Here is an 11,721-nt window from a genome sequence, read left to right on the forward strand (position 1 = left end):
AACCTGGGACAGGCAACAAGTTTGAACAAACGTATCAACTAAACAACTTTGGTTTCTTATTCAAATCAAAATCTTTTTGCTAAAATTCCACTTTATTTTATTAAAAGCCATCCATTATCCCTAATTGCACATGATTTGGTCTGTATTTGGAGTTGGTAGTACAGTTTTAGCAATCTGTGGATGCTTTCCGTTAAATCAATTTTTACATTTACTTTTTCTAATATTGAATATTATGACCATAAGGTATGGTTCGATCTTGAGTTTTCCACGTGATTCTGTGTGGAATAGTCAGGATTTTTATCATACAAATACTTATTACCTTTAGTACTTTTAGCTTAGAGTCTTAATTTGTACAAACTTACAAAAATCTCAATTCATTCGCCTTTCCAGAATTTGGTTAGGTTGATCATATGTTCATGATGCTTGTGTATGTTTGGTTTATGAACTTCTAATTTTGCGTATAATAGATCTTGCATCTTTGAATTTTTAAAATTTTCGAAACGCCAAGAAAATTTATTAAACATAGAATTTAAAGTCGAGAGGAGTTCAATATAAATTTTTCAAAACTCAGAGATTTCTTAGACATAATATTATTGAAAGCTTATGGGCTTATTTAACACATACTTTTAAAAGCTTAGATTCTAAACAAATACACCTCATTGACTAATCTTGTAATTTAACTAATTATTATTTATATACTGATAAAGATAAAATTAATATTAACTTTTTATGGAAAGAATTTTAAAACTTAAGTGTTTTTTAAATTTATTTATTAGGTGAGCATTCTAGAAGCAATTTAAATAAATAATCAAGAATAAATAAAATGTGTATTATTCCTAAAGAAAGGGTCCTTATTCCTTGTAGATTTTGTATTCAATATCGAAGATAAAAAGATAATTATAATGGATAACGAATTTAGGAATTAATTAAGTATATAACAACATTAAAAAATGTAAATATAGCAAACACTATTGATAGTAGATTCTTATGATTTATCAACAATAAACCTATATTTACAATATAGTCTATAATTCTATGTGTTATATTTACAATCATTTCTAAAGATAATTCTATCTACAAAAAGGGAAAAAGGAAAAAAAAGATGAATCCACAAATAAATAATAGAGATCATTCGTTTTATGCTTCAATGAGAGGGCAATGGCATCTTAATAAAGAACACTTCATTCTTTTTTTGGTAAAATAAGATCAATCACATTCACCCAATACCCCCATTTCCAATATTCAATATTTATTCAAAACAAAATAATATCTTCTTTAATTTGTTAATACAAAAAATTTGAGTGGGACTTGCGATACATCCAATTAAATCAAAATATTTACTAACGTAATCAAATGTTACTATTTTCTATCGTCTATCGTTGGTAGATATCGATAGATATTTATTCATATTTATAAACAATGATAATTTTTGTTATTTAAAAATATTATCATTTTTATTATTATTTTGGGAACTCATTAGTGAGTGGTTGATTTTTCCAACTCAGAAAGAGTAAAAAACATTGGGTTTTTGGGAAATGGAATATTAGGGACAAGAAATTACATGGAAAGAGAGAATGATTTATAAAGCTAAGTGGGATTCTGATTGATCATTTAACAAAATTAATTATACCAATTTGTTTACTAATTAATTTTTTCTTTTTCCTTTTTTTTTTTTTTTTTTTGGAAAGAAGAACTTGAAAATCCAAAAACTAAATTTGAAATCTACTTCTCTTTTTTATTCCTACTTTACTCCAAAGTTTTGGGTTTTATTTTAATTTAGACTCTTGAAAATCATTTATAATAAAGCCTAGAAAAATATAAAAACAATTATCTTTTATTAAGCTTAATTTTGAAAATTAAAAAAAAGTAGGTTTTAAAATATTATCGTTGTATTTTGAATTCAATTATTGTAATTGAAATAAATGAAAAATATAGTATGAAATTGAAACTATATAGGCTTATTTTTTAAAAATAAAAAATAAAAAATCAATGAATAGTTACAATAATTAAGTGTATAATAAATTTTTTTTAATTAAATACAAATATAGTGAAATTTGTTAGCGATAAACGTTATCATCGATAAACTTCTATTAATCTTTAAGTTTATCATATTGATATGATCTATCCCTATTAAAGTTTTGTTATATTTGTAAATTCTTTTACATTTTACTAATAGTTTGTGTTTGATTGTTATCTTTGCAAAAATACCTTTTAAGTTTCGGTATAATAATTACATCTTTGGACGTTAACTTTTAATTTAAAGTAATTGTGAAGTGAAATTTCTAAAAATGTAATGAAAGCTAATTAATTATAATTTTTAAATCAATTATTAAGCACACTAACACTAATGATCAAAATATTAATAGTTATAGATAACAATCAAACTCAAAGCTTAAATCCGATATTTTTCTTTAAAAATACACCAAATACAAATCAAACGAATTTTTTTTAAAAAAAATCTAAGGATCAAACATAAACCCAAAACACAAAAAATGGTATTTAAATTAAATATATAAAGTTGATGAGCAATTAAAAAAGAGTTTAAAAGGAAAAAAAAAAAAAAGAGTAGACCAAAGGAGACGAGAGAGTCAAGAGGAGGGTTCGAATGAGTTTCATTTGTCTTTGTCTTTCCACCTCACTTCAACAAACCCACAAAATTCTTCACCATATTCTTAATTTCTTCTCCCTAACTTCTTTTTATTTATATATTTTATTAACATTTAATTCTGGTTTTTTGAAAGAAACAATTGCTCAAACTATTTGTAAATATAATTTGATTCAGCTAGCTATCTAGCTTAATTGAATGACTATGTTAATTATTAAACGTTGATGTATACTCATAATTATAAAAATTATACAACTTCTTTAATATCATCGATTTCTTTAATTTCTTCAAAAAAAAAAAAAATTGTTTCATAATATTTTCACTGGAAAACATATTTACATTATTTAGCTAATTTGAATAAAAATTAACTTAAAAGAGATGAAATTTAAGATTATGAAAAATTCAAAAACTAAAATTGAAACAAATTAAAAAAAAAAATTCAAAAATAAAAAAACTACAATGTTAGTTTAAACCTAATTTTTTTCAGATGAGTTTGAAGAGAATATATATATATATATATATTGTGTATATATATATAAAGAAGATAAGGGTGTGGAGGTGGAGGTGGAGGTGGAGGTGGAGGTGGAGGTGGAGGTGGAGGTGGAGGTGGCTAAAGCATTGGGTAGGGTCCATATTATCTCATCCTTTTAAACAAAACCCATAATAATGTAAGAAAATAAAATGAAAAAATGAGCCAAAAAGAAAAAGAAAAAAAATTAATTCAATCAATCAAACCAACCCACCAACCCATAAATATATAGTCATAGCCATAGCCAAAGGCACCATATTTATATCAAAATTTAAATATTCCACATGTTTATTTGTTATGATAATGAAATGCTTTCATGACAGCATGCCTACTTGGAAACATTTTTCTCCAAAAGTAGGAATTATTTAGAGAGAGAGAGATATATATATATAAAATAAAAATAAAATAAAATAAATAGTCTCTCCTCCAAATTCCAATTAGTGGGAAGAATCTAATAATAGACAATATGTTTTTATAAGCAATTGCAAAATCTAATTAGAGTTTCCAACAAGCCCTACAATGTGGGGTCCTTTATATTTACATGTGTCCAACCAAAATTAAACCTTTAATTAAATTTTGTGACTCTTTCTTATAAGATAATATTTATTGAAAGACCCATTAAAAAAAAACATATGCTTTTGGGAAGGAGGTGATAATAAAATATTAAAATATAGAGCTTTGCCTGCTCTATGAAGATATGCCCAAGATCTCATTTTAGACCTTTTTCCCTCATCTTTTTTCTCTTCTTCTTCTTTTATAAGTATATATGCTTACCTCATTACCCACTTCTTAATATTCCTTTGTTTCCTTTTCTCAACTACTCTCTCTTACTATTCTATATATATCCCCTCCCCCCCCTATTTGGTCAACATATATTTATCAATAATCTTTCATATTTTAATTTTACCTATATTTCTATAAATAAATAAAAAATAGTTTAAACTAAGTTATCAATTTAAAGTTACTATTATTTTTATTTATATTCTAATTACATGTTTCTCTCACACACAATCATCCATCCTTTCTATAACTAATTTTTCAAATTGTTTCATAAAGTACTGTACGAGATGAGACTTCTTATCACCTAACTTTTTCTTAAATTTTTTGCTTTTATTATTTGTTCGTACAAATATAATTTGCTTTTGAATTCGGTTTAGAATATATATTTTTTATTTGAAAATAAATGTCGTCTACCTCTAACTTTTAGGTTTAGGTTATAATACAATTTACTAATCGAGTTAATGTTTAGATTTGTGTTACCTCTTTCATTTTTCCATGCCTTTTTTGTTTGGTGTATCGAAGAAAAGAAAATGTTAAATTAAGTTTATAGATCGATGATGGATTGCTTTTTATTACTTGAACTATATATGTTGTTGTTTTTTATTTATTGTATTATGTTAAACCAAAATGCTTACCGTAAAAGGTGACATCCAGATAAAAGAATGGAGTCTATAGGTTAAATTAATAAACGTAAACAATTTCGATAGGTATATAATAAATAATTTAAGGTTATAGTAAAATATTTTATTTAAGTTAGAACAAAATTTCACCATATATCATAATTCTTAAAAAAAGAATTAAAGTAAGAAAACAAAAGTAGAATAATGGTTTGAAAACAATCTACCAAATAAGCACTTTAGTTAACTTTTTTAGAAGAAAAAAAAGAAAGAAAAAAGAATCCAATGAAACTATTAATATTGGTGGGTTTTAGTTATCCATTTGCAGCTCTCTCTTTCCCTGAAGGTGATCACAATCCCCCACTTTCTTTGACTTTTCTTCTCCATACTATATGTTTGCTTTTTCTAACATTAATTAATCAATTTCCTTAATTTTTAATCAAAACTTAATCTTCTCTTTCAAGCATTCGAATATTTGTTTTGTTTTATTTTAACAAAAATACCCTCTAAGTGCTCCCAAAATAACTATTACATTAATCCATTTTTCTTATATTAGATAGCTTTTTCTCCTCATTCAAGGATCCATCTATAAACAAATGTGAATTTTCCATAAAAAAAATATATAAAAAATTAATTATACTTGTCAATTGATTCGAGAACCTTTGTTTAATACTTTCGAAACGTATAATTAAAATCTTCTTTAAAATAATTATATTATCGTCAATGTAAAAATCGTTACAAACGAGCTACACAATTACTCTTATTAAAGCAAATTGCTTCGTACTGTATTTTTTGAACTAAGTGAGAAAGACGTTATTAAATTAAAGTATATTTTGGAAATAAAGAAAAGGAAAAGTAAATCTCCATTTGATGAGGAAAGTTCCATGTATATCTTTAATACTATATCAAAAAGTTATTTGAACACAAAAACATTATTGCATGAAAGAAAAAAAAAAGAAAAAGAAAAGGAGACGATAGACTTCTTCTATGCTCTGACTTTTCTTCTTCCAAATTCAATTAAAACCTTATTTTATTGACCTCTTTGGCTTGCCGTTGCCGTTTCATGAATGATTATTAAAATTAAAATTAATCACAAACTATTATTCCTTTTTGACATGTCACACACACACACACACAGAGATAGTACTGTTTTCAATATTGGATTTTGTTGTAAACCATTTTCCAAATCTCATTATAAAACAAACCTTAAATCTCTCCAAATCCCCCTCAAATTCACATTCATTTTGAGAAGAGGAAAAAAAAAAAACTCCCTTTTTTCTTTCTCTTATTTCTCTCTATACCTTGATGGGAAAGGACTCGTTTTGTTGTGATTTTGATCAAGAAAAAGAAAGTGGGTTATTCGCAGGAAGTTGTTGCATGGAGAAAAAAGTAAAACTTTTTGGAATTGAGCTCAACCCATCAAACAATTCTTGTAATAAATTTCATGATCAAGGTGATCACGAAAGTGTAAATTCTTCAACAACGACGACGACGACAGTTTGTTTTGATCAAAGATCATCATCAAATCAACAAGAACAGGAAGAAGATGATCAAGAAGAAGCTGCCAATATTGTTATTATTAATAACAATAATAGAAAAGCAACAAAATTCGAGTGTCAATATTGTTTGAAAGAGTTTACAAATTCTCAAGCTTTGGGTGGCCATCAAAATGCTCACAAGAAAGAGAGATTGAAGAAGAAGAAGATGCAACTTCAAGCAAGAAAAGCTACACTTACTTATTATCTTCAATCTAATTCTACCAATAATCATTTTCTTTATGATTATGATAATCCTAATTCTTCTTCTTCTTCTCCCAATTCTTCTTTTTTCATCTCCGATGATTATTATTATAATTCTTCACAGATTAGTTTCAACCAAAACGACGCCGGATTAATCCATTTTGATTCTTCTCTTCCCTTTTTACCTCAACAACAACGACGGCCGTTTTTCACTTTCACACCGCCCGACATGTCGTCCCGACAACCCTCCACCAACCCTGTCGTTTTTCATTCTTCTTCTTCTTCTTCTTCTTCCTCCCCTGCTTCTTGTAAATCTTTGGATCTTCAACTTGGCCTTAATTAATTTTCATTAATATTTTTCCCTCCCAATCTCTTGTACCCAATCCAAACATTTTCCTAATTAAGCACTCTTCATTACAAATATGTCCATGTATAATTTTGTTTACAGTTTTGTACTTAGAGCAATACTTGCTTATTGTTAGTTGGTGACAGATCAAAAGAGATGTATAATTTGCTTCGAATCTTGAGATGTATACATCTCTATACAACGGATCACTTTCATGAACTTATTTTTTTTTTACTTACTACTATAGTACTCAATTCATTATTTGTTATATTATTTAATATCAATAATGTAAGATCCACAACATAAATTAATGTGCAGAAGCTAAGTAGTACTATGATTTATTCCACTCTCATTTATCAATACAAGACAATATATTTAAAAAGAAAAAAAAGAAGAAGATCAATTCACCGTGTATTTAACTATTGGTACTTTTGAAAAAACAAATTATCAAAATATTAAAGAGAAAAAAAAAAAAAAGGATCACATAGTGAATTAAAGAGTTGGTTGCTGCAAAGGATGAATTCAACCCAGCTAGTAGGTAAGTATTGTGGTACATTTTAGATTATTATTTACCCATCAACGTGATCTCTAGCTCTAGAGATAATACATTGTATAATAAATGTCAATTCAATTATAGATAGAATTTTGGACGTTTAAAACTTAACAATTTTAGAAATATTCAAACAAAAGAAAGACAAATTTATAAAAAGTCTAAGATTTTGTACTTTAATTTATAAATCTAAGTTTTATATATTGATGGTTAGAGTAAGAAAGAGTACAAGTATATGTGTAATAAATATGGTTGCGTTGATTTGTATTTTAAAGCATACACACATATATATATATATATATATATATATATATATATATATATGTGATGATGATGACGTGTTGATATTAATTTTATGAGGTTTAATGGAGAGAGGATGGCGGTCCAAAGAGATTATTAATAGAATATATATTATAAAGGTTAATTAATTTAATTCTTGAGGTGAATCATTAAGTTTAGAATAGTCACGATTCTCTTACTAGATCATCCTTGATTTTCCCATAATGACAATTAAATAATTGTTTTGATTAATTAATTGATGTTAACAATTAGTCAATCCATATCAACTAATATCACTTAAAATATACAAAAGGCATTATTTGACTGCTCATTAAATATATTTGTTTATACTATTAAGAGAAAGAGAGCACTAAGAAGTATATAATTATATATTAATACATATTTATATATAATATTCTTCATCTACTCTTCCACATGTTTATATAAACATGACAAATTTATTGGTGAATCCATTATATATATATATATTAATTGTAATGTTTCACATATTATTTTTCATATATAATTTTATCTTCTCTTATTTTATTTCATTCACAAAACAATATATAATAAATGAGTGCATATATAATATATAGAGATGTATCTAACTTTCCCTATTGGATTTTGAGTAATTGACGAAGTTTTATTAGTCAATTTTGGCTTGGAATGCTAGAGGTTAAGAGAAAGTACATGAGTATATATTTAAAACAAGCTTTTCGAGAGAATTATCTATAAGGTATATATAAATGAAGTAAAATAAAAGAATTTATTTTCCTATTTTACTCTTTTTTTTTAATAAAATCCTATTTTATCCAACACAACTATTCAAATATATGTGCTTAATGAATCTAACAGATGTCGTTAGTAGTTTCAGTAAATACAATTCATATCAATTAGATACATATCTTTAAGATGAGATATGAATTATTCAAACGTATTTGTTTGTTACATTAATTTTAAAAATTAAAGTGTATGATTGGAGAAAAAAGAATATTTATATTTATTATATCATGTACTTTCATTTGAGTTTTTTTTCTTTTCAATAATATATATGCACATCCTTTTAAAACATTAAATCAAGTCATTAATAGACACAAGTGTTTATAGGAATAATTTTTGGGTTTTTTTTTTTAAAAAATTCTTTTTAGTTTTTAAAAGGTATATATATGTTTAATCCAATTGAGTTTTCTATTTTTTAATTTTAAAAATATATTTATATTTTTATCTTCTTCAAATTTTTTTTTTTGAAAATACAAAACAAAAACACAATCATCAATTCTTGCTTTCAGTTTTCACTAACCAAACATATGTTTTCTGTTCTTTTTTTTTAAAAAAATGGAAAACAAGAACTTAAAACAAAAACAAAAAATAAATAATGGTTGTTTTGATAACTCTAACTTAGTTTTTTTTTTTTTTCTTTTTCTTTTTGATATTCAATTGAGTTTTAGGTTTCATATTTTAAATTTAAAATGGTTTAGGAATCTTAAAAACGCACCCATTTTAAAAAAACCAGTTTTCGTTTTTGTCCAATGGTGAAAGCAGCATTGTTGTACAATTCTTTGAGTTCAATGATGCAATGGGCCTAAGTATACAAAATTTTATAAAAATTTTATAAAATTTTTATAAAAATCTAATCTAGGACCCTATATATACATTTTATAAAAATTCATTGAACACATGTGACATTAACAATTGCCACACATACTCAAATTTAAAAGCATCTCTAACACAAAAAAAAAAAAAAAAAACATATATAATAATACCTATATATATTTAGAAAAATTGTTTTAAATGAAAAAAGCTTTTGAAAATATTCATAAATGTAGACAATGATAGACCTTAATTAGTATCTATCTATTAGTGATATTTTGGTATACTGAAAAATAATTCAGTTTTTAAAATTTTATTTATTTAAAAAGGAAAAAGAAAGAAAGAAAGAAATTTCAAACAAATGATTGATTATTTTCATTACTTTTCAAAAGAAAAAGAAAAGGGCTTCACCACCTTTCAAATGTTGGTAGGGTGGGAACAGTTATTTATATATATATATGGTTGTTTTTTTCTGTGTTAATTTGAAAATATGGATTTCCATTATTCTACTACTTGTTATTAATAATTTTTATTTATGATGAATTTTTAACTATATTTCATTCTACGATACACTTAAAAATAAACGTGATTTAAAATGAATAATTCTGAAACTAATTTATGTTTTAGTAGTGCTTTTTGTTGAGTGTTATGTTGCATTGGTCACCAAAACCAACCCTTTGGTCTGAAGTTATCCACAAGAAGCATAAGTAATAAACATCATAATAAAAAAAAAAAAAAAAATTGACCCATGAAAACTAAAATTAAAACATGTGGTTTTGAATAGGTTGAAGAGGCCTATTGGGCTTTTGAATAGTGGACCAGGGCCTGCAAAGTGTGGGCCTCATGACTTTAAAGTCCACCACAAAAAATTCACAACTTTCACGTGCCGTCCAAAAGTTTACTACGCAAAGCAAACTCAATGCCAAAATTCCTACTCATTTTCTTTTCTCGTCTATCAAAGTTTCCCTATTTTTCGTATCAAAACGTCACTTTCAATATCTATTGTAGGTCCAACCAAATAATATTCCTTTTCACTATTTACAACAATCTCCCCATCTCCCAATTATTATTACGACCCTAATGTACTAACCCTGACAATTACATTTTTCTTACTTCACAACTACGATCTCTTTTTCCACAAATTCGAAACGTGGAAGACTAGGTAAAGACATCTCTGGTGGGCTCGTACAGGTGTTGGTGCTATTGGTTGAGTCATATGTGATTGTGTTTGGGGTCTCTCTCCATTCTCCATTGACGTGAGGTGCGTGCATGTCGATCTACGATGAGTGATTAAGGATCTTGAAGCATTCACTATTATCTACTATCTTATCTTCGTTTTGGTATATTTGAAAGGATTTTGACATTCCTCTTTTCTATTGAGACAGACGAGTCTACCATTATTAGGATTGTGTTGATTTTTCTGAATCATAAATTTTAGTTTACCTCGAGGATTTGAAAAAAAAAAGGCATAGTTATTTTTATGTACCTCCACCCGGGAGGAGAAAATATCTAAATGAATATAAAGGTTCAAAGTAAGCCAAAAATGAATAGAAGAGATAAAAAAACGCGTCTTTCCTTTAAAAGGAGGTTGTGAGGTCTAAAAAGTTACAGTTTTTTTTAGATGCCACATGCCTTTTCTTTTTAAATTCTATCTTCTTTTATGGATTTGGAAATATTTCAATTTACTTTTTAAATTTAGACATTTGCTTATTCAAAATTTAGATGCAAATGAAGTTTCACGTTGGTTAGAAAAGAAAAATATCTCAAATACACAAGAGACTCAAATTTTATACTAATAAAAAAAAAAAGAAATTAAAAAGATTACAAGTATATATACGAGGAACAATATTTATATTAGTACGAAGACTCTAGTCTTAAATAGACAAATATTTAACTTCCCTTGTTCATTTTATTATCAGTTTAAGCAAAAGTATACGAATTTGGATATTTTATCGTAAAAATCTTTGAGCTTGAAAGAAGTAGAAATGTTATTAAAGTATTTTTCAATACAAAGAAAAATGTATATAATGAGAGTTGACATTCATGTTTGTATCATTAGAATTTATGATTAAATTAAATTAATGATAGGCATAGTTAGCAAATTTAGTAACCATAAACTAATTTATAGAGTTTAAGTCAACCATTCTTTCATAAGTATATAGTCAATAAAAATAACTAAGGTCCATAAGTGTTTAATTTACTATATTTGACTTTTATTATTCAAATTTATATGCCATTAGAAAATTATAAATATTAAAAAAAAAATCAAATTTACGTACTATAATTTAGATTATAAACTAATAATTGTATCAATTTAAACAAATTTTTTTATTAATGTATCAATTTATCTCTTTCGTTCCATTCCATTATGTTCGAATAAACATCGTTGATCGTATAAGATTTATAGTTTTTTTTAATTAAAATTTTGAATTTTCACAAACCAAACAAACCAACCGATTTAAACTGTTAATATATTTTTAAAACGGATGTATTTATTTCAATAATCTAATTTATTAATATGAGATTTAAAGAAATCTATACTAATTTAATTTAATTTGAAGGAAGAGTCTACATTTATTCATATACTAACCATTTAGAAGTTTAATGGAAACAATTAGTTGTTTATTTACCAAATTAAATTTGTTTTTATAACTTTTTAGAAAAATATGCATAATCAATTGAATTG

General features: G+C 25.6%; 1 protein-coding gene across 1 annotated transcript; it reads left to right on the forward strand.

The window, feature by feature from the left end:
- The first annotated feature begins 5,651 nt into the window (after window positions 1–5,651).
- Window positions 5,652–6,933, forward strand: LOC103489043 (zinc finger protein 5). Its single transcript, XM_008448038.3, has one exon. The coding sequence runs from the start codon at window positions 5,837–5,839 to the stop codon at window positions 6,611–6,613; it is 777 nt and encodes a 258-aa protein (XP_008446260.2). The 5' UTR covers window positions 5,652–5,836; the 3' UTR covers window positions 6,614–6,933.
- The last annotated feature ends 4,788 nt before the right edge of the window (window positions 6,934–11,721 follow it).

This window comes from Cucumis melo, chromosome 10 (assembly GCF_025177605.1).
Source record: "Cucumis melo cultivar AY chromosome 10, USDA_Cmelo_AY_1.0, whole genome shotgun sequence".
Lineage (NCBI taxonomy): Eukaryota > Viridiplantae > Streptophyta > Magnoliopsida > Cucurbitales > Cucurbitaceae > Cucumis > Cucumis melo.